General features: G+C 37.3%; 3 protein-coding genes across 3 annotated transcripts; 1 reads left to right on the plus strand and 2 right to left on the minus strand.

Annotated features, from left to right (window-relative positions):
- Positions 1-7,744: 7,744 nt before the first annotated feature.
- On the minus strand, positions 7,745-8,458 carry LOC112093585. Its single transcript, XM_024172357.1, has one exon. The coding sequence runs from the start codon at positions 8,456-8,458 to the stop codon at positions 7,745-7,747; it is 714 nt and encodes a 237-aa protein (XP_024028125.1).
- A 2,007-nt stretch (positions 8,459-10,465) lies between these two features.
- LOC21407991 (pumilio homolog 2) lies at positions 10,466-17,575 on the plus strand. Its single transcript, XM_010108225.2, has 9 exons — positions 10,466-11,576; positions 12,674-14,232; positions 14,319-14,460; positions 14,590-14,697; positions 15,228-15,440; positions 15,527-15,637; positions 16,376-16,570; positions 16,768-16,942; positions 17,085-17,575. The coding sequence occupies exons 1-9, from the start codon at positions 10,929-10,931 to the stop codon at positions 17,120-17,122; spliced, it is 3,189 nt and encodes a 1,062-aa protein (XP_010106527.1). The 5' UTR covers positions 10,466-10,928; the 3' UTR covers positions 17,123-17,575.
- Positions 17,576-20,021: 2,446 nt separating this feature from the next.
- Positions 20,022-20,930, minus strand: LOC21407992. The gene is made up of 2 exons (XM_010108226.2): positions 20,455-20,930; positions 20,022-20,337 (listed from the first exon to the last, which is right to left on the minus strand). Exons 1-2 carry the CDS (start codon positions 20,818-20,820, stop codon positions 20,164-20,166), a joined length of 540 nt encoding a protein of 179 aa, XP_010106528.1. The 5' UTR covers positions 20,821-20,930; the 3' UTR covers positions 20,022-20,163.
- Between the last annotated feature and the right edge of the window lie 2,158 nt (positions 20,931-23,088).

Raw genomic sequence — 23,088 nt, forward strand, 5'->3', positions numbered from 1 at the left:
CCCAGCAAAACATTCCCAAAATATTGCCAATCAAATCCGATTACAATCAATACACAAATTGGGAAACAAATCTCAACAATCTCCCCCTTTGGCATTGTTTTGGCAAAACTAATAATAGCAACTAAAACACAATACTTTTTGCACCAATCAAGTTTCCAGACTACTTACTCCCCCTTTTTGACAAAAATAAGCCAAACATTCTAGAAAATGAGCAACACCTTCCTGCAAATCGCTCCCCCTGAATCTCCACGAGTTATACTCCCCCTGAATATGGTATTCTCCGATGCATATTGCTTTTATCACCTATCAAAAACTTGAAGTGACCATTACCACAATACTCAGATTTATTAGTACATGCTCTAAAAGAAGTATAAACCCCAAGACACCTTAAATCAGATTTCCTTACCCACACACGTCGAGGAAATTTATTTTGCACATCAATCTTTGCTTTAGGTGTCCTTCTTGTGAATGCGGAATTTGATGGATTAATAATCATACCTCTTTTTAAAGCATTCAAGTATTTGTAACATCTAGGTCTAATGTGGCCAGGCAAATTACAATAGTGACAAATAGGAACGAACCTATTTGTTGCTTGCCTTGTTACAACAAACTTCTTGTCTAATCTTACCCGAGATTTCTTCAAAGACTGCATCATAGTACCGGTGGCTCCTTTCATAAAGACAGTCTACCCAGAAATTTCTTGACCCTTGTAGCCAAGGCCTGAATGATCACCACAAGTTTTTTGTTGTGAGAGTAAGTGATCCAATTTTGATGTGCCCGAATTAGCATCCTTAAATTCTTCTAGGTCTGCTCCAATTCGAGTCTAGTCTCAGCAAGCTTTCCTTGATGCTTTGTTGCCAAGATTTCATAATTTGTTGCAGCATTCTTCAACTCATCTCTTTCCTTTGTTAAGACACGAACTTCATCTTCAAGTGATTTGTTTCGTTTGCAAACAACAAGCCATTTACTGTACATCTTTTTATAAGCCTCCTGAATCTTCCCAAGGCTTAGGTCATCATCGTCACTGTCATCTTCAGTTTCATCCCCGAAATCTGTATCATCAACAATTCCACCAGAGGTTGTTGCAGACGATGTTGCAACAGACTCTGTAACAACATTATCAGTGAAAAATAAATTTTTATCCGAGAATTTATTTCTTACAGTGAAAGCCACATAATTACTGGTGTGATCATCTGCATCCTCTTGATTTTCATCCGAATCATCACTCCATGACGCCGTGGCAGCCTTATTTTTCTTCTTGAGAGTGTTTGCACACTTCGCTTGAACATGTCCAAATCCTTCACATTCTTGGCATTGTATTCCCTCTTTTCTTTTCTTCTCTTCAAACCGTTGAGAATTAAAATTCTTCTTTTGAGAAGTTTTGTTCTTTGAATTCTCTCAAAATCTCCCTTTCTTGTTGAACTTTCTCAGCATTTCATTGAATTTTTTGGTGAGAAAAGTAAAAGACTCACTCAAGTCCTCATCTTTGTCAGTCTCATCTTTAGTGGACATATCATCATAATCTGCGTTAAGAGCAATGCCTCTACTTTTCTTTTTAGCCTTAAAGTTCATCTCAAAGGTTTGAAGATTACCTATGAGTTCATCAAGTCTCATCTTCTCCACGTTTTTTGCTTCTTTAATGACTGTCACTTTGTAAGCAAAATGTGCTGGAAGTGACCTCAATGTCTTCTTCACCAATTTGGCGTCAGTATATTTTTCTCCAAGGGCAAAGGCTTCGTTGGCAATATCACAAAGCTTTGAGTTGAAATCAGCAATGCACTCATCCTCCTCCATTCGTAAACGTTCAAAGCGAGTTATGAGCATTTGAAGCTTTGAAGCCTTTACAGTATCCGTGCCTTCATGTGCAGTTTGAAGAATGTCCCAAGCTTCTTTTGCGGTTTCACACGTGGAAATCAATTTAAATTTATTAACATCCACAGCATTGAAAATGGCATTTAAAGCTTTTGAATTACTGTTTGCAAGCTTGTCCTCATCGTTGGACCATTTCTCTTCTAGCTTAGGGACGGAATTGCCTTTATCATCTTTAGTTATTGGATGAGTCCATCCGGTTAAGATAGATCGCCATGCCTTCTCGTCAATAGCTTTAATAAAAGCTTCCATGCGAGCCTTCCAATAGGGGTAATTGACACCTTCCAGAAGCGGTGGTTTGTTCACAAATCCTCCTTCTCTCAAGACATCCATTCCTGCAAAATCAACCAGTACACCAGGACCTTACCGAAAAACACGTCAGTGACCCGCTCTGATACCAAATGTAGGTACCGGTTTTAGTCTTTTAATAATTTATAAGACAATATGAATAATGTAGAGACATAAAATAAGAGAACACGAGAGAAATGATATCGCGGTTCGGTAACACCCTACTCCGCGGGGCCATGCCCAGATGATGTACAATCCATTAAGAACTCTTTTACAATTCAATTGGACTTAATCTACCCGAGACTCCCTCTCTAAGAAGACGCCTATGAACTTGCAATTTCCCAATGGACTTGAACAGCGAGATCCCCTCGACTTTTTAACCTTGGAATCCCTCCAACAAAGTTTTTCTCTTGAAAAACACTCAAATCATCTCACTCAATACAAGTGCTCACCCCTGTCTCACAACCCAGCCAAAACTCATCAAGAGGCATACAATTACTCCAGAGACTCTTTCAATAAATAAGCAAGCTGTGAATAACTTGACACATCTTCAATTAATTCACTGAACCACATCTGTTGCATATCCTGTTGCAACAACACTACAACATAGCTGTTACGGCTAACTTTCTCAAAACCAGACGAATCAATCTTCTTTAATTCTGAAATCTTCCCAAAACTGATAAACGGACCTGGACACGTTCTTAGGCAACATAGGAAGATCATCCAGCTATGAAATCTCAATCAAGAATCAATCAAATCAATTTTCCATCTTTGAATCAATGGTTGACTTAGAAAAATAGAAACTAAAACAAGTTTCTGGATTTTTTGAAACCTGCCAAAAGAAACTTGCCAGCTGCATAGACATTTCTAAACGTAATCATCCCAGTAAAACATTCCCAAAATAATGCCAATCAAATCCGATTACAATCAATACACAAATTGGGAAACAAATCCTAATAATTCTGATTACGCGTAGATAAACATGCCATAATTATAACCTACTATGGTGCATAATCATTTAAGTGACGTATTTTTTAAGATGGAATTGACCGTATTTTAGGGAGGCTAATTTTTATGTTTGGAGAGCTATTACACCAACTTGCAAATAAAAACTAGAATGAGTTTTCCTTTAAAATAAAAATATAGCGGTGGTTATTATTTTTTGCTGAAAATAAAGATTGTAAGAAATCATATGTGAGAATTCTCAATAATATCAAGATACTAAACGAGTATTTTATGTTATTTGTTGCACACTAGTAATGCCCTTCTCAATTCCCCCATCCCCGCTAAACGCAATGGATTAGCATTTATACTTGAGAAATTTTGTCAATTTTCATTTTTCTCTCGCATGTGAAAGTTCATTTATAATATTAATTTATTTTTTTCCCCTCTACTAGCCAACACTGATTATGTTCAAATAACAAACAATAAAATATTATGTCCTATTTATTTTACTGATTCAAATTTTGTTACAGTAAAATATTTTAAAAAACAGTCACATAATTTTTTTGTTACAATAAAAGACGCTAACATAAAATCACATTTTAATTTAAATTAAAAATTTAACTTAACAAACTAAACGGACTCTTAATTATTTTTGTCTAAACAATATCGTACAGGAGTGGTGTAACTTTGCTCAAAACCAAGTAAAATACGTACATTAGTTATACTTACACGGGGCCCACCCACGATGTGTGCTTGCCAATCTTATTCCAGCGTGGCCTTCCATACTTCACTTGTGTTTGTGTGCTAATCATTGCAAAACATATTTCTAAGTGGAATTCCTAGTAACATTAAACATTATATTATAATTTCCATTTGGCTTCTCGGTCTTTGAAGTCGTGTTGTTAAAAGTAGCAGTAATCCATACAAGCAGAAAAAGTTTAGCTAATGCTGTCTTGCACTGCACAAAAGAATCATAATATTAACAAAAAGAAAAAAAAAATTCAGGAAGAAGTGATGAGGCAAAACATTCATCTTTGAGAGAAAAATTTATTGGCCGCAAGACAAATTAGTCAAACACAATGATCCACCTAGATGGGGAAAAAAGGTTAATTGCTTCATATAACTGATTTTTTTTTTCTTAGAAAATGATATAGGGAGGAGATCTAATAATTTAGTTGCTGTGAAAAGCATAATCTAAAGGGATATATATACAGAAGAATGATCCTAAAAGTCTGCTCTATTCAGGCTACATTTCCTATTCTATCTCATATTACAAGGAAAAGAATCAAATCAATGATATACATAAAAGTCAATGATCATTTTACTCTTAAGATCCCGTATTTTCCTTAACACTCCCCATCAAGTTAGAATAGATATTAATCCTTCCTAACTTGTTGAGTAAGTTCAAAAATTGTGGTAAAGCCAATGACTTTGTAAAGATGTCTGCTAGTTACTTCAATGTAGATATGTGGAAAGTCTTGATTACTCCAGCCTGAATCTTTTCTCTTACAAGATGGTAATCAATTTCTATGTGCTTGGTACGCTCGTGAAACACAGGATTAGAGGCAATGTGGAGTGCTGCTTGGTTGTCACAATATAGCTTAACTGGTTGTGAATGATTAACTCCGAGATCATGTAAGACATACCGCAGCTAAGTAACCTCACAGCAAGCTGATGCCATGGAGCGATATTCCGCTTCTGCACTTGATCGTGAAATCGTGGGTTGTTTCTTGGTTTTCCAGGAGATCAAGGAATGCCCAAGGAAGATGCAATATCCCGTAGTTGATCGTCTAGTGTCCCGACATCTAGCCCAATCCGTATCACAAAAGGCATTTAATTGCATTGAACTGTTTGCAGAGAGAAAGATTCCTTGTCCTAGTGTGTGCTTGATGTAGCGTAACACTCGTTGAGCTGCTTCTAAATGTGGGATGCGAGGCTTTTCCATGTATTGGCTGAGTATGTGGACTGCATATGTCAAGTCTGGACGTGTGATAGTCAGGTATATCAGTCTTCCAACAAGTCTGCGATAGGAAGAAGGGTCTCCGATGCATTCGCCTTCACCTTTGCTAAGTGATAAATTCTGCTCCATCGGTGAATTTGCTGGTTTAGTTCCCAAGTATCCTGCATTGTCCAAAATCTCAAGCACATATTTGCGTTGTGAAAGAGAGATTCCCTTCTTGGATCGGGCTATTTCTAATCCCAGAAAGTACTTTAACTCACCTAGATCTTTTAACTTGAATTGTTGCATGAGACAAGTTTTTATTTCTTCAATACCTTGTAAATTGTTCCCAGCTAAAATAATGTCATCCACATAAACAAGGAGAGCAGTGAAAGAAGCGTCACGGGTTCGAACGAATAATGAGTGATCCGATTTAGATTGATGAAACCCCGCATGTTTGAGAGCTGTGGACAACTTGATAAACCATTGACGAGAAGCTTGCTTGAGGCCGTACAATGACTTGTGTAGCTTGCATACGCGTGTCTCCCCCTTTCGTCCGAAGCCAGGAGGTAGGGACATGTAGACTTCCTCATCAAAGTCACCATGAAGAAAAGCGTTGTTGACGTCAAGTTGGCAAAGATGCCAATTTTTAGATGCTGCCACGGTAAGGAGTCGGACGGTCACAAGCTTCGCAACAGGAGCAAAAGTTTCATGATAATCGAAACCCTCTACTTGGCTATAGCCTTTGGCAACCAAACGAGCTTTGTAACGATTAATTGTGCCATCAGGATTGAACTTGATCTTGTAGACCCATTTACAACCAATGGGCTTCTTGTTGTGGGGTAGAGGTTGAAGAGACCAAGTACCATTGGCTTCGAGAGCAGTAAGTTCATCTTGCATGGCATGTATCCATTTAGGATCCTGGATGGCTTGTGCAAAGGATGTTGGTTCTTTTACAATTGAAATAGATGTAGCAAAAACTTTGTGTGCTGGTGAGAGTCGATCATAAGTGAGGACTTGGGACAAGGGATAAGAAATACCTTTGTTGTCAGTCAACACCAAGTGAGACGAGGGAAGGGACCGAGACGACAAGGGCGCTTCTACATGGTATTGTTGAAGATAGCTGGGTGCACGAGTGGCGTATCGCAACTGTGGTTCACGTTGAGGTGTGGCGGAAGGATTTGTGGCGGATGGAGAAGAGGGGATGATGTCAGGTGAGCTGGTGGTGACGGGCTCAGGTTCGACATCTGTGTTTGGAGGTGTTGGAGAAGTAGGTACAGAGATTTCATGGATTTGAGGTATCACGTCTTGGGTTTGAGATGTTGAAGCCTGGTCTTGCATGATTGTGAGCCTATTATCATAGACAATGGAAGATGGTGGTGAAAGTACGGTTGGTTGTGTGGTGGCAAAGACACTATAGGGAAAAATATACTCATGGAAAAGGACATCACGAGAGATAAAAATTCGTCCTGTATCTAAGTCATAGACTCGGTATCCTTTGGTGCCATATGGATATCCAAGAAATAAACATCGGGTGGATCGGGCGTTAAACTTACTGGGTCTATGATGATGAGTGGATGCAAAACATAAGCATCCAAAAACACGTAAATGCTCATATGCTGGTGATTTATGAAAAAGAACTTCATATGGTGTTTTACCTTTAAGAACCGGTGTGGGTGTGCGGTTGATGAGGTAAGCAGCAGTAAGAATGGCATCCCCCCAGAATTGTTTTGGAAGGTTAGCTTGAAAAAGTAAGGCACGAGCTATATTTAGAAGGTGATGGTGTTTGCGCTCGAAAACCTCATTTTGTTGCGGAGTAGAAACACAGCTAGTTTGGTGAAAAATTCCTTTATCAAAAAATAATTGGATGATATCAAATTCTTGTCCATTATCACTGCGAATAATCTTTATACGAGATGCAAATTGCATCTCAACCATCTTGATGAAAGTGACAAGAAAATCACGTGCCTTAGATTTTTTACGTAATAGATAAACCCATGTGCATCGTCAAAAATTATCAACTATTGTTAGAAAATACTTCGCGCCCCCCAAATATCAACATGTATTAACTCAAAAGGCACTGTTGTATTAATAGAACTCAAAGGAAAAGGTTTTCGAGTTTGTTTGGCAAGAGGACAAATGGAACAATCATTAATAGAATAAAAATGTATGGTCTTATTAAATAATGACAGAGATTTCATACTTTTATTTGAAAGGTGGCCAAGACGTTGATGCCAAAGGTGGGAACTAGTGGTGACAGCGGCTGAAATGGAGCAACACCCAGCATTCTTCTTGATATCCAGGTAGTAGAGTCCTTTTCGCTCAGTTCCCGTACCAATCGTCTTCCCCGAATGTTGGTCCTGAACAAACAAAGGTTTTTGGTGAAGGTTGCAACACATGAGGAAGTTTTAGCAAGACTGGCCACTGATATTAAATTTAAATGCACATATGTGTCACACGGGCAAGAGCATGATTTGGTAAATGCACATAACGATTGGTAACAAGTGTACTGGTAGTCATCAAATTAGATGAGCAGACCATATGGTCGGTTGCCCTTGTGTCAAAGATCCAATTGGTCTCTGAATCAAAATCATTTGCACGAGTTGCAGTACCTGAAAGATTGCTTACTGTTGGGGCTGAACTCACTTGATTAGCGATGCTACCTGATTTGGTCCGATCAATAAGGGCCATTAGATCATGATATTATTCTGCTGTAAGGCTGTAGGATGATGGCAGTGATGTAGCATTATTCAGTTTGGAATCTGCATAGTGAGCCTTGGAAGAAAAGCTCGAGTTTCCCTTTTTGTCTTCATGAGAAGTGGCCCTTTTTAATTTCCGACAAACATCAATAGTGTGGCCCTTGAAGCCACAATAATCACACTTGAGATGTGCTCGGCAATTTTCGGTGGAGTGTCCCATGATGTTGCAGCGATCACACTTGAGATGTGCATTCCTTTGCGGATGGTTTCTATTTGACTTTTGTGATTCGTCCTTGACAGCGAATGCAGCGGCATCTGGTGTCTTTCCCATCATCTGTGAAGAAACGGAACGTTGTTTTTCATCTTGAATAATAAGGGAGAATACCTTGTTCATTGCAGGCAAAGGCTCTATGAGTAAAATCTGTCCACGAGCCGTCGTATAGGTTCCGTCAAGTCCCATGAGAAATCTTATGGTTCGCTGCTTTTGTTGATACTCATGTAACTTCTTTGTCGTTTCACTATCACAAGGTGGGAGAGGACATAACACATCTCGTGTATCCCATAAGCCCTTCAGTTTGGTGTAGTATTCGCCAATGTTCATGCCTCCTTGTACACAATCATGAATCTCTTGATCAATATGGAAGAGATGCACACTGTTGGTGTGAGAAAAGCGCTCCTTCAATTCGTTCCAAAGCTCCAAAGCATTGTCGTTGTACATCACACTTTGTGCAATGTTAGGTGAGATGGTGTTGAGAATTCATCCCTTGACAAGAAGGTTGCAGCGAGTCCACTGCTTGATTTCCCTTGCTGATCCAGAGAGAGGTTTGGTAATGGTACCATCGATGAAGCCATCTTTGTTTTTGGTGATGAGAGCCATGAGCATGGCATGGCTCCAGATGGGATAATTTTCTTGTGTCAATATTTGAGTCACAAGGACCAAACCTGGTTGATCCGAGTGATGAAGACGGAAGGGATTGCTTGGATCTTCATACTTGTTTACATGCAGCTTGGACGCTTCGTCTTTCTCTGATGTTCTCTCGTCATTCTTTGCCATGGAAGCTGGCGGTGAAAATGACGCCTAGTTTTTTTTTTTTTTTTTTTTTTTTTTTTTTTTTTTTTGTAAGGGTTTTTTAAGATTTTCAACTCTCTGATACCATAATAATTTAGTTGCTGTGAAAAGCATAATTTCCATTAAGTTCTAAAGGGATATATATATACAGAAGAATGATCCTAAAAGTCTGCTCTATTCATGCTACATTTCCTATTCTATCTCACAAGAGAAAGAATCAAGATCATTTTACTCCTAAGATCCCGTATTTTCCTTAACAAGATCACATATTGAGAAATATTTGTATTAAGTTGTTAGAAAATAAAAAAGCATGTATCCTCCTAAAAAATTTCCAGGCACTTCTTATAAGTATCGACCCAGACTTTACATTTACCAAAATATTTGGAATAAGCTCAATACCATTAAAGTTACCGCTTTCTAATACCAATAATCTACCACTTTGGTGTTTACTAAATTATAGTTTTTTTTTTAACGTATTTATATTCTAAAATAAGAAGTGACACACATTAATATTAATTCATAATACAATAAAACTTAACTCTAATCACATTCCGGTTGCATCGATAAATCTAATAAAACATTCTTTCTTATTTTTTCCCTCACTATAAACTATTTCATTGTAGTTTATGTTTCTCCTAGAATTTTTATACACAAAAATGTCTATTCTCCTAGCCACCAAAATCATTTCACTAATATCCCAACTTTCTTTTTTCTTTGCAAGAAATAAAAACTAACTAGTCACTCGTGTTTAAAAATCAAGAGATGAATGAGCTCAAACTAGCAAATTAATGACCAATCTGACGGGTTATAATTGACCTAGTAATAGTTACAAGCAAATCAATTTCTATAACACCCAAAAATAAAAAAAAAATAAAAGCAAAAATATTGTCACTAAAGAGCATACAAACCCCATTAATTGAAATCAGTTTTAAGGAGATCCATATAACGTGTCATGTTTGACCTAGTAATAGTTGCAAGCAAATCAATTTATGTAACACTCAAAAAAAAAAAAAAAAAAACAAACCCCATTAATTGAAATCAGTTTAAGGAGTCAAAAAAATATTTGGATCAAGAGAATGACAACAATCCAAACCAAATTAGACATTTACAAATTGACTCTGTCGTTTAAAGAAACAAAGATCACAAAGTAGAAAAACGAAGAAATGACAAATCCAAAGTGAAAAATAGTAGTAATCTAAAAAGGGTAGTTGAGATATTTTTTACTAAAAATATTACCTACCCATTTTAGCTGGTTTCCCTCTGTAAATATTTTGTTGCCTTAAATATAACTAATAGCGAATCTAAAGAGCCTACGTGTCAACCACAGATTTTACCTTTGAAAGAGGCTATAGGAAATAAAAATGACATCATTATCTTTTTACACCACCAAAAATATTCTTTTTAACGTCAGTCGGTTATCACTTGGTCAATTACCCCTATTTCTTAGGAATATTAGTAAAGCAATAAATATATCAGATATTTCATGCACTGAAACAGAAAAAAATAATAATAAAATAAAATAAAATAAACAGCAAAGAAAAAAAGAAAGAAAAGAAAACATATAAATTTTTTTATATATTTATTTTTTAATTTTCCTTTCTCTCTAACTACATCATTGTATTTAATCCTTGAAATGGAAAAAACCCTAATAGGGGTTCTTGTAAGAACCAATCGCCGCCGGTTTGGTTAGTTTGTTTGTAGAGCGAAAAACAGCTTTTCTCTACTTCTCTGTGTTCTTCTTCTATTTATGTTCTCATTCTTCGTCTCTTTGATCTCAGTTTTGAGCTTCCTTTTCGGCTGTTTTTTGTTGGTTTGTTTTCTGAAACCAAACAAACATGTTGCGAAGAATCGCTTTCAATAATTTATGATTGGGTAAATGTTTTGGTTTTTGGTTGTTGGTCGTTGTTTCTGGAGCTGATCATGTTGTGGGGTTTTATGGCGGTGGAAGATTTTAGGTTATGAATATGATGATCAGGTTTGAGGAAGCAGTGTTTGAGGTTGTAAATATGGGGTTTTGAGGTTTAAAGTTTCGATTTTGGGATTGGTTTTTTGGGGGGTTTTGAGTTTTAGTTTGGAGCTCTGTTGAGTTTATGGTAGAAAAGAGCTTTCTTTGACGAGAATGCTTTCGGAATTGGGACGAAGACCGATGCTTGGAGGCAACGAGGGATCGTTTGGGGATGAATTCGAGAAGGAGATTGGGCTGCTCCTCCGCGAGCAGCGTCGGCAAGACGTCGACGATCGCGAGCGCGAGCTGAACATGTGTCGGAGTGGATCGGCGCCTCCGACGGTTGAGGGCTCCTTAAGCGCGGTCGGAGGGTTGTTCGGTGGCGGCGGAGCGGGTGCCGCCTCGTTTGCGGAGTTCGCCGGCGCTCAGAATAATGGAAATGGGTTTGCGTCGGAGGAGGAGCTCAGGTCTGATCCGGCTTATCTCTCGTACTATTACTCGAATGTGAATCTGAATCCGCGGCTGCCGCCGCCTTTGCTGTCGAAGGAGGATTGGCGGTTCGCACAGAGGTTGAAAGGAGGAGGGAGTTCTGGGGTGGGAGGGATTGGAGACAGGAGAAAAGGGAGTAGAGCGGCTGAAGACGGCGGTGGCGGTGGCCGTTCGCTGTTTTCGATGCCGCCGGGTTTCAACTCTAGGAAGCAAGAGAGTGAGTTCGAATCGGAGAAAGTGCGTGGCTCCGCTGAGTGGGGTGGTGATGGACTGATTGGTTTGGCGGGTTTAGGACTTGGGAACAAGCAGAAAAGCCTTGCTGAAATCATTCAGGTGGTTTATTTCTACATTCATGTTTGTTTTTAAATTTTAAGTTCCAACTTTTCTATTAATGTTGTTGCTCTCTTACAGTATGTCTGCGTTTATTTCGTCATATTAGTTGGGGCGTATTGTATGGCTGTGTTTTGCCTATGGATTGTATGGTTTGAGCTAGCTTTATTGTTTTCAGTTGATTTTTTTCTCATCGACAAACTGCAAGTTTTAGCAAAGTATAATCTTATTAGATTGTAAAGTTCCAGTCTTTATTGAATAATGGCATGTGGTCGCAGATGTGATTAACCTGTCTTGGCTAGCTTGGAAGTATTATTAAATGCTAGTTTGTATTTGTTCTTTAATGTCGCTTACTCGCTTGCTTGGATCAGTTACCATACCATTACGGTTATATAGATCTCCGATGTTTTGACGAGAGTTTATCTTCGCTTTACTATAAATCAGTTCATGTTGATGGGTTTTCTGGCAATGATTTAGTTATTGCATAATTTAACTTGGCTTTGGTCCCTTATATAAAGGGACCAATCTTGTGGTGCGTCAAGTGGAATTGTGTTGTCATATGCTATTTTTTTTCCATTAGCTTTTTCTATGTGCATCGTGTAGAGTGTCATGCATGTCAATACATGCCTAGAGTCAGGTTGACATGGTTGGAAGCCTTTTTATAAAACTGCATTATTAAAAGCGTTTCTGTGGTATTTGCATCTCAAATTAAATCAATAAGTAAGGACAATTCATGATGGGTACTAAAAGATGGGCGCATATGTACAAGAGGTGCAATTCTTCTATGAAGTGTGGAAACTGGTGTTTAGTTCATTTATAGTATCCTTTATGCACGTATGATGTAAATAGTGTACTGTGAGAGGGTCATCAAGTACATAAGTTGGGAACTGAAGTTTCTGCATTCCTGAGTTTGAAAGTATGTTTCTCCTTGTTTCTGACCGAGAGAGAAGATTTATTAAATTTTTGCTATATAATTGGAAACATTCCTAACTTCTGTCACGATTGATTCAGATTCATTACTCTATAAGACAGTTTGTTTCTTTTTCTTTTTTTTAAAACCTGTTTTATATTGCGTTAATTTAAATTTGACTGCTGTGCAGGATGACTTGGGGCGTGCAACCCCTGTTAGTGGGCTCCCTTCTCGTCCAGCCAGTCGGAATGCTTTTGATGAAAATGTGGATACTGTAAGTTCAGTTGATGCTGACCTGGTACATTTACACCATGATTTGAGGAATTCGGATACTCTACAATCCGGTGCAAATGGTATTAAGGGATCATCTGTTGTTCAGAGTATGGGCGCGCCTTCTTCGTACACTTACGCTGCTGCTCTGGGTGCTTCTTTGTCACGAAGCACCACTCCGGATCCCCAACTTGTTGCTAGGGCTCCTAGTCCTTGTATTACACCAATTGGAGGTGGGAGAGTTAGTGCCTCAGAAAAGAGAAGTGTTATCAGTCCAAATCCAAACTCCTTTAATGGTGTCTCATCTGGCATTAATGAGTCTGCAGATCTGGTAGCTGCATTATCTGGCATGAACTTGTCAACAAATGGTGTGATAGACGATGAAAACCATTTGTCATCACATATGAGACAAGATGTTGACAATCATCAGAGTTATCTCTTCGGTCTGCAAGGTGGTGAGAATCACAAGCAACGACATGCATACCTTAAGAAGTCTGAATCTGGGCAGATGCACATACAATCTAATCTGCAATCAGCAAAAGGTTCGTTTTCTGATTTGGGTAAGAGCAACGGTAGTGGGGCAGATATGAGCAACTCCTCTGTGAGGCCAGTCGAGATTCATAAATCTGCTGTTCCTTCTAGCAATTCTTACATGAAGGGATCTCCCACATCCACTCTTAATGGTGGTGGCTTACATGCTCAGTACCAGCAATTTGATGGTTCAAATCCATCCTTCTCTAACTATGGTTTGAGTGGGTATTCCGTGAATCCAGCATTAGCATCCATGATGGCGGGCCAAATTGGCACCGGTAATGTGTCGCCTTTTTTTGATGGTGTTGCTGCAGCTTCAGGTGTGCCATCTCCTGCAATGGACTCGAGAGTGCTTGGAGGAGGTTTGGCATCTGGACAATCTGAATCACATAATCTTGGTAGAATAGGAAGTCAGATGGCTGGAGGTGGTCTTCAAACACCTTTTATGGATCCTATGTATCTTCAGTACTTGAGGTCATCTGAGTATGCTGCAGCACAACTTGCTGCACTTAATGATCCTTCTGCAGACAGGAGCTACTTAGGCAATTCATATATGAACCTACTTGAACTCCAAAAGGCATATCTTGCTCTGTTATCTCCCCAGAAGTCGCAATATGTTGGTGGGAAGTCTGGTGGTTCTAATCATCATGGTTACTACGGAAACCCCGCATTTGGTGTTGGAATTTCTTATCCTGGAAGTCCCATGGCAAGTCCTGTTATTCCAAATTCTCCTGTTGGACCTGGTAGCCCTTTGAGGCACAGTGAGCTTAATCTTCGTTTTCCTTCTGGGATGAGGAGTTTGGCTGGAGGTGTCATGGGAGCCTGGCATCTAGATGGTGGGTGTAACATGGACGAAGGTTTTGCATCCTCACTTCTAGAAGAATTTAAGAGTAATAAAACTAAATCTTTTGAACTTTCAGAAATTGCTGGACATGTTGTCGAGTTCAGGTGGGTGCTGCTTTTGAATCATTTTCTGATTCAGCAATTTGGTTCTATTCTAAAGATGGTCTCTTTCATTTGCATTTCACAATCAGTGCGGATCAATACGGGAGTCGTTTTATTCAACAAAAACTTGAAACAGCGACGACAGAAGAGAAGAACATGGTTTATCAGGAGATCATGCCCCAAGCTCTTGCTCTGATGACTGATGTATTTGGTAATTATGTTATTCAGAAGGTAACTTCTTTTTCTTTATCTATTTTGTAATTATTATGTGGAATGTGAGTTGTTGTTTAGAAGTACATAATACTGTGATTTTATTGTACTTGGCATCTTACGAAAGTGTCCGTTGGTGTTTGTATACAGTTTTTTGAGCACGGGCTTGCATCCCAGAGGAGGGAACTGGCCAACAAGCTTTTTGGCCATGTTCTGACACTAAGTCTTCAAATGTATGGTTGTCGGGTGATCCAAAAGGTACCATTAATTTTTACAAATGACAACATTTTTATATTATTACCTTGTGCGATACTTATGATTCTCAAATATGGACTTCTGCTCTTCTTGTTCTAAACTTACATAACATTAACAAGTCCCATTAACTCTTTAGTCTATTAACCATATTTATCTGCAATTTTTCGATTATTAGATTCATACTCTCATCAATTTCAAAGTACTTTTAGAGTTTGTGTATGTTTAATCAGAGTCTTAAATTCTTAGTAATTTTGGGTGTATTGATTTGGAACTCACCTCTCATGGGATAATGTCTAACGCATATATGTGCTTCCGAAGTCAGCTTTTTCTTACTTTTTTCTTTGTCCACCCTTCCTCCTTTCATATAATTTAATTAAGAGTGACCTAAGTTTAAAGTAACTCATTCCAATTCTCCAATATGGCTTCTGCAAGGTTTGATGTGATTCATGATGCTGGTGCTTATGAACTACGATAGATGAGATTATTAGATGTCTAATAGTATGTTTCCGCATTGATATGTTGCTTATATTCAGGCCATAGAAGTTGTTGACCTGGACCAGAAGATTAAAATGGTTGAGGAACTTGACGGAAATATCATGCGCTGTGTTCGTGATCAGAATGGGAACCATGTTATCCAGAAGTGTATTGAATGTGTTCCTGAAGATGCAATTCACTTTATTGTCTCTACATTTTTTGATCAAGTGGTTACACTGTCCACTCACCCATATGGGTGTCGTGTGATACAGGTTCATAGAATTCTTTACTATTCATGGTTTGTTTCTGATGATTTTTCCTAAGTTGACAGGATTATGCTGATCTCTTAATGTGGCAGAGAGTCCTGGAGCATTGCAAGGATCCAAAGACACAGAGTAAAGTTATGGATGAGATTTTAGGAGCTGTTAGCATGTTGGCTCAAGATCAGTATGGAAATTATGTTGTTCAGGTTCAATAATTTTCCCTAATAGTTGTTCTGTGGACGTTTGTCTGCTCTGATAATTAAAATCAATGAACTATATTTTGTGGTTCTCCCTTATTTGTGTGGATAGAAACTTTGATTTTTATTTTGATTTTTTTTAGTTACAAGATTTTGTGTTGACGTGTGTTGGTTAAGTCAGTCTTCTGCGGTCACTGTTCAACATCGTCCTAAGCAACTTTTACTTCTTTACTATCTTTTTTCCTCGGGTTCCATCACAATAATTTTAAACATCTACAAAGTTTCTTTTATATTGCATGCGAGCCTCTATCCTCAATATGATATTTTGTCAATGGTCAGAACTTGGCATTTCATGTTATGAGTTTCTGTTCTTAGAATACTGGGTTTGGGGGGGTGGGTGGTGGGGTTGGTGGGTGGGGTATTCTTAAGGAAAACCCCTTTCGAACTATGATGCATTTTAGATGTTTTCTTGTCCTTGTAGGAAAAGAATATCAAGTGGAATCCTTCTATGCCAGTATTGATGATCTGGGATCAATTTGACTGTGCTTGTTCTCTGAGTAGTGGATTCCTGTTCCTTTTCTTTTTTTTTTTAGGGTGGAATTATGGGCCGAATTTTTTTTGTGAGGCTCATCTAAAATCCTATTCCTTATCTAACGTTTAGGAGATCAGATGTGTCTTCCATTGTGATTTTATTGTACATTTTCTTTAATATGCTTCTTGATAAGGACCTACATTTACTGTGAACAGCATGTGCTGGAGCATGGAAAACCTCATGAGCGTTCATCTATTATCAAAGAATTAGCTGGGAAGATAGTTCTAATGAGTCAGCAGAAGTTTGCTTCCAATGTTGTGGAGAAGTGTTTAACTTTTGGCGGTCCTTCTGAACGCGAGTTATTAGTAAATGAGATGCTTGGTACTACTGATGAAAATGAGCCCCTTCAGGTTTGTCACGTCTTTATCTGCTTCAAAAATTTGTTCTTTCTGTTTGTCTTCTCTCTTTATTCTCTTGGCTTAGCTCTAGGAATTTCAGAAACAAAAGTTAAGAAATATGAACTTTACTTTTTTTATGGACTTCTCTAATATTGTTGATTCATTGCCTGCCTGAGTGTATACCACCTGACTGTCTGCTTTGAATACAGGCGATGATGAAGGATCAGTTTGCAAACTATGTCGTACAGAAAGTGTTGGAGACTTGTGATGACCAACAGCGCGAGCTGATCCTTTCTCGAATTAAGGTTCATTTGAATGCATTGAAGAAATACACTTACGGGAAGCATATTGTTGCACGTGTAGAGAAGCTTGTTGCTGCTGGGGGTGCGTATTCTTCCCTTTAAGATTTCCATGTCCATGTCTAACGTGTAGACTGTATGCATACATGTATATCGATCGTGTTCTCATGTGTAGCAAAAAACTCCTGTTTGTCTCCTTTTTAACGGATTGTCCAAATTGCTTGCAGAAAGGAGAATCGCGGCTCAGACTCCACACCCTGCATAGGAAAGAAAGAAGATGTTTGTACAGCTAACTGAGGCTAGTGTGAGATTCCTCCTTTCCTCTCTTTCTTCCGGTAGTTAGAGCAAATACACGGCTCTCTGCCTGTCTTTTGGAACAGGTTATGAGTTTGTTGGAAATAAAGATGTTGCTTGTACTTGGAAAGAAAAATTGTACATTGTGTAGTTTAAAAATTTTATACATAGAATCGAGCGAGGCTGAGGTTCAGATGTTGAGCACATCTATACTCCTGCAAGAGATGAGCGACTATACGAGTTTCTTTAAGGGTGTAAAAAACAAAACAAAAAAGATGAGAATATGTTGAGGTAGTTTGTTATCTTAACGTGACTGTACAAAATGTGCCATGTGGAGAGCTGTTTATGTTTAGGTGAGGCCAGTGTTTCTATTAATGTATGCTTATTAACGTTTCTCTTTTATGAAAAAACGCAATTTTCTATCGGGTTCAAGTTTCATATTCATGGCTTTCTTATCTGTATATTTTCCTTTTTCACTATTCAGTTCATTTCTGTGGATTTATTAATTTATGTGTATATCGTGCTATTATAAGCTTTTCTTCCCTTTTTTTCTCCCCTAAAAAAGTTGTTTGGACTTGGGAATTATTTTTGGATCCCATAGAAACAACGCAAATGTACAGAAACATTCATCTATTTTTAAAAAATTGACAATAATAATAGTTTATCAGAAGTGTTTCAAGAGCTTTCTGGATATTTTATTATAAGCAAACGTAGGTTTACTTTTTCAACCACTGAGCTTAATTATCCGAACCTGGTTGAAGAATTGTTTTTGCTGGAAAAGGAAAAAGATTTCTAAATCTTTATAAAGATGTTCTAAAGTTGACGTTTCTCAACGAAGTTAGTAAAATTGGTGTGATTTGTTATTCCTCCTCTTTAGCTGTGTACTTTGGTTAATCATGGAGTATCTTGTTCAGGTGACTTTGTTCTTCTTATTATCTTGTTGTTTTAATTACATTTCGGGCTTGTTTAGTTCGCTGATTTGAGTTTTTAATTCGAGTTAAAATGCGACTTTATGTGAATTTTTTACGGTAGTAAAAAAATTAAATGTAATTATTTTTTAAAATTTTTTACTGTAATAAAATTTGAATTTTAAACTCAAATTGGATCCTTCATATTACACTTGACGTAGTCTCTCTTTTTGCCATGGTCTCAGTACTACTCTCAATGTTGAGTCCCAATCTTGATGTCTAGAGTTGTGGAAAATAGATTACTGAACATAGTACCAGAACTATAATTCATACTTAATATTTAGACCTCGTGACCCGCCGGACTTTCAATTGTTTTTGTTTTTTTTTTTAAAGAGTTATATTTAGAAGTTAGGAATTGAAAGATCTTCTCTCTTTCAAATTGCTTATTTTGATCAGAGTCCCACCTTCAGTTAAACAAAGTTAAAAATAAATAAATAAAAAATGGAGAAAGCTTTCTCTTCATTTACCGATTCATATTTGGAAACGACGATTGTGGGACGAGAATTTCCCAGAAAAAAATAGAAAAAAATGAAAAATTTAGGCCCTGTTTAATTCTGTTTTGAGACTAAAAAATGAAAACGCAAATGTAAAATGCGTTTGGTGTAAAAGTCTTCAAAAAACAAAAACAAAAACGTTTGTCTTTTTTGAAAAACTGAAAACAGATGAAATCCGTTTTCATTTTCTCTCTCGTTCTTCACTCTCTTCTCCGATGTCCTCTTCTCTCTCTATCTCATTCTCTCTCCCCCTCTCTCTCCTCAACCTCGTTTCTCTCTCTATCTGTCACCTCTTTCTCTTTTCTCTCCTCTCTCTCCACGCCATCACGACGAATCTCCAAAGCATTTTTTTTCTTTTCTTGAGCAATTTTCTAGTTTTAGATGGGGAAAAAAATGACTGAGTCCCAGCCCTGATGAGCCCCACCCCCGCGCAACTCATCTCCGGCAAGCTCAGATCTGCAACCACCGATCCCACCCGCGCGACGCACCTCCTGAACTCAGAATTTGATTTTGAGATATTAATCTGTTTGGTTTCATTGAATAACTAGAAATGTTTGATTTTGATATGTGATTTTAATTTTAATTTTGGTAGATCTGGGTTTTTGATGAAGGGGAAGAAGCTGTTTAATTTTGGTAGTCTTCTCCTAAACTTGTTTGGATGGAGTTTTTGAGTCCGACCCGATTGGAAGAGCTTGGATTGGAGTGAGGATGTTCCTCGACTTCCATGGCCGTGGCTTCTTCTTCCATGTCGCTCTCGCTCTGTGTTTCTTGTCAAAGTGGAGCTGTAAGCTATGGAAAGGGAAGGGAAGGAAAGGCAGAACTCGGAAGCAGAGAAGAAAAACTTGTGATTTGTGTTTGGTTATTGGTTTTAAGTTTTTTTTTTTCAATTTTTAAAAGTTTTAAATATTATTATTATTATTATTATTAAAATTGTAATTAAATAAATAGAAGTATATAAATGACATTTCACATTTAAAAAAAAGTATACATGTTTTTAAAAATTAAACTACCAAACGCAATTTCAGTTTTTTTAAAACTGAAATCAATCTTTGAATAAAACTACCAAATGCATTTCAGAAATAATTTCAAAATGAAAATGAAAACGTTTTCATTTTCATTTTTATATAGAAAATAAAATCATTTTAAAACTAATTCTAAATGCACCCTTAGTCTTTACTTTTTACTGATAAATATCATGTTATTAATATAATTATTTATTAAAATAATTATGAATCAAAAATAAAAAATAAAAGTTTAGATTCATACACTTTTAATAGGTATTTGTCAAAATTACTCTAAAATTTACTCCCAAAGTTCGTGCCAAACAAAACTTCACCATTTTTTTGGCCATTGCTCAAGCGTTTGAGAAAAGTTCGATGTTTCCGAAAAAGAACACAAACCCCGTAAATGCAGGCCTTTTTAACTTTATCATTTGAATTCTCACTAATGCCATGAAAAACAACCAGAATTCTTGGCAGTTTAGAAGCCTCAATTACATTCACAAACGGATTTAAAGAAAAAAGCTGATTAAGTGGAAATATATTCATTTTCTAATCATCAAACTCAGTTTCCTCATCAACCTTTTGGCCGAATCCCCTAGGCCCAGCTCTCGCTCTCACCTTCTTCTTTTTCCCACTCTTCTTCTTCCCAGCTGCCTCCTCTTCTTTCTCAAACTTTTCCCTCTCCCTCTTCTGCAAGAAGTCCGTCACTCCTAAGTAGATAACCTGAACCACAATTAATTAACCCCACCAAAATCACAACTTTAGTCAAAATCACTCAATTGTAGTTAGGTTCTTATATATAGATATAGATATAGATATGATATAATTTATATAACTTACCCCAACGGTGAGAATAGACAAACCGACGAAGCCAACGATGAGAAGAGCAGAAATGACGAGGGAAGCATTGTCGTCTCCACTTGAGACGATCTGCTGGGAAGTGTCGAGTGGGGCGGTGGATTCTAAAGGTGGTGCTTCAGCTGAGGCTGTGGCGTGAATTCTCCAAATTGGGGTGGTTTTTTGTTTGATTTTGTGAAGTGGGTTGTGGAAAATAGTGGCTCTTTTGGATGATATTCTCGACGTTGGAGAAGAGAGTGAGATAGAAGATTTCTGGGTTCTAAGAAGTAAGTGCGGTTTTGGGTCTAAGGTGGAGAGGATATGGAAATCTGGCGGGGATAGAGATATGGATGTGGTGGTGGTAGCCATGGCTCATCTGACTGCTACCACTCTCTCTCCTCTCTCTCTCTCTCTCTCTCTCTCTCTCCCCCCTCTCTGCTGCCGTAGTTTGGGGCAAAACAATGCAAAACCAATGTCCAATAAAGTGGGAGGAAGTACAAGTCCAACGTGTCACTAGAAAGCCCTACAATTATGGTTATTGATCCAGCTAGAGTGAGTGAGGGAGTGGGCTTTTGGGCTTTTCATAATTTCCGGTTGTTGAAACCAATTGAAGATAGAAAAGGCCTGATTCATCGCAAAGGACAAAGGCCCTGGGAGTGTCCAACTCTTTTTAGCCTTAACCAACGTCATTTTTTGAATAGTTAGCCAACATTTTTTGAGGATATGAGTTTTTTTTTTTTCTTCCCAAAGAACTTGTAGTTGGGAAGAAAGATGCAATCTTCCAAGCATTAGAGGGTAGAGCAATTGATAAAAACAGAAGGAAAGACATGAAATGGTTTGGTGGAATGCCTACTTGCCTACATTTTTAAGGTTATACTTTACATTTGTTTCGGCATGTTTTTGTTTTTTTGGTTTTGACAACAACAATGAAAATGGATAAGGATTAAGACAACCGTCCCCGTGAAACTGGCCCAGTTATTTAAAACAAGGTATTGCCTCTACGACAAATCCAGAAGCCAAAAATTCTCTTAGCCAAAAAGGAACAAAACAATACCCCCACAAAATCAACCTGACAAACTCTACCTGTGTTTGAAACACTCTCAAGTCTCATGCTATTCTATATTATTTTTTTTTTTTATTTTGTTACGATTCTACTTACTATTTGCAACTAGTAAGAATTGTTTGTTTAATTGTTAAATTAAGTTTTTATAAATTTGTTGTATAATTGAAGCAGTTTTAATTGCAGGATCAATTTATTTTATATACTTAGGCCTCGTTCGTTTCGCTGATTCGAGTTTAGAATTCGAGTTTTGCTACAGTAAAAAGCTCTCACAAACAATCACATCTAACTTTTTTGCTACAGTAAAAAGCTCTCACATACAATCACATCTTAACTCAAATTCTAAACTCGAATCATCGAAACGAACGAGGCCTTAGAATTCAAATCATTAATTCTATAACAATATTTTTCTTTAATAAAAAATTTAAAATTTAAAAGCGAAAATAAAAAATTATGCTAACCCAATAGGTGATTAAAACTCACTGTCAGTAGAAGTTTCTTTTTCTTTTTGTGTTTTTTTTGTCACTTTCGTTTTGTACGACTTAGAATTCTCTGCCGTACGATTTCCACCCCGAGACTTGTGCAACGTCATCATCATCCACATCGAACGGCATGCACTTTGTGTACTATGTTGTGTCAAGTGTCCACATTTCCCTCGCCAGCTGTCCTCCAATATTACAGAGTTGTTCTTTTACGACGAAAGTCAGAAAAAGTTTGAACTCGAGTTACAACTTTATTTAAGTTTATGTTCTTTTGTAAAATTTGAGTTTGAACTCGAGTTTGAGGCTAAACTCGAGTTCAAGTTTCCCCTTCAACTCGAGTTCAGAAACTCGAACTCAAATTAATGAACAATATTTTTTCTATTCTTAAAAATACTATAACTTTTTCGTTTTAATTCTGATTGAGATGATTTTTTTCTATGTATTCACAACGAAAAGATGAATAAAACCCCTCATATACCCTATTAAAATTTTTCATCACCATTGAGTTTTTATTAAAATACTATATAAATACAAATTTAAGGGGCTGTTCGGCAGTCCATTTTCTGAGTCAAAAATTAAAAAAAAACAACTCAAGTTACAACTTTATTCAAGTTCATGTTCTTTTAAGTTTGAACTCAAGTTTGAATTCGAGTTTGGGACTAAAACTCGAGTTCAACTTTCCCCTTCAACTCGAGTTCAGAAACTCGAACTCAAATTAATGAACAATATTTTTTCTATTCTTAAAAATACTATAACTTTTTCGTTTTAATTCTGATTGAGATGATTTTTTTTCTATGCGTTGACAACGAAAAGGTGAATAAAACCCCACCCATATACTCTATTAAAATTTTCCATCAGCATTGAGTTTTTATTAAAATACTATGGGCTTGTTCTTTTGATGTTTTTGAGTTAGGTAACTTGAGTGTAAATTTTGAGTTGAGTTTGAGTTATAACTTGAGTTAAAGTTGTAATTTGAGTTTGTGTTTGGTTGTGTACATTTGAGTTATGGTTTGAGATAAGAATTTTTTTGAGTTTGTGTTTGAGTGAGTCAAAACTTGAATTTGTATTTAGATAGTATTTTAATAAAAACTCAAT

The sequence above is a fragment of the Morus notabilis genome, unplaced genomic scaffold (genome assembly GCF_000414095.1).
Source record: "Morus notabilis unplaced genomic scaffold, ASM41409v2 Scaffold46, whole genome shotgun sequence".
Taxonomy (NCBI): Eukaryota; Viridiplantae; Streptophyta; class Magnoliopsida; order Rosales; family Moraceae; genus Morus; species Morus notabilis.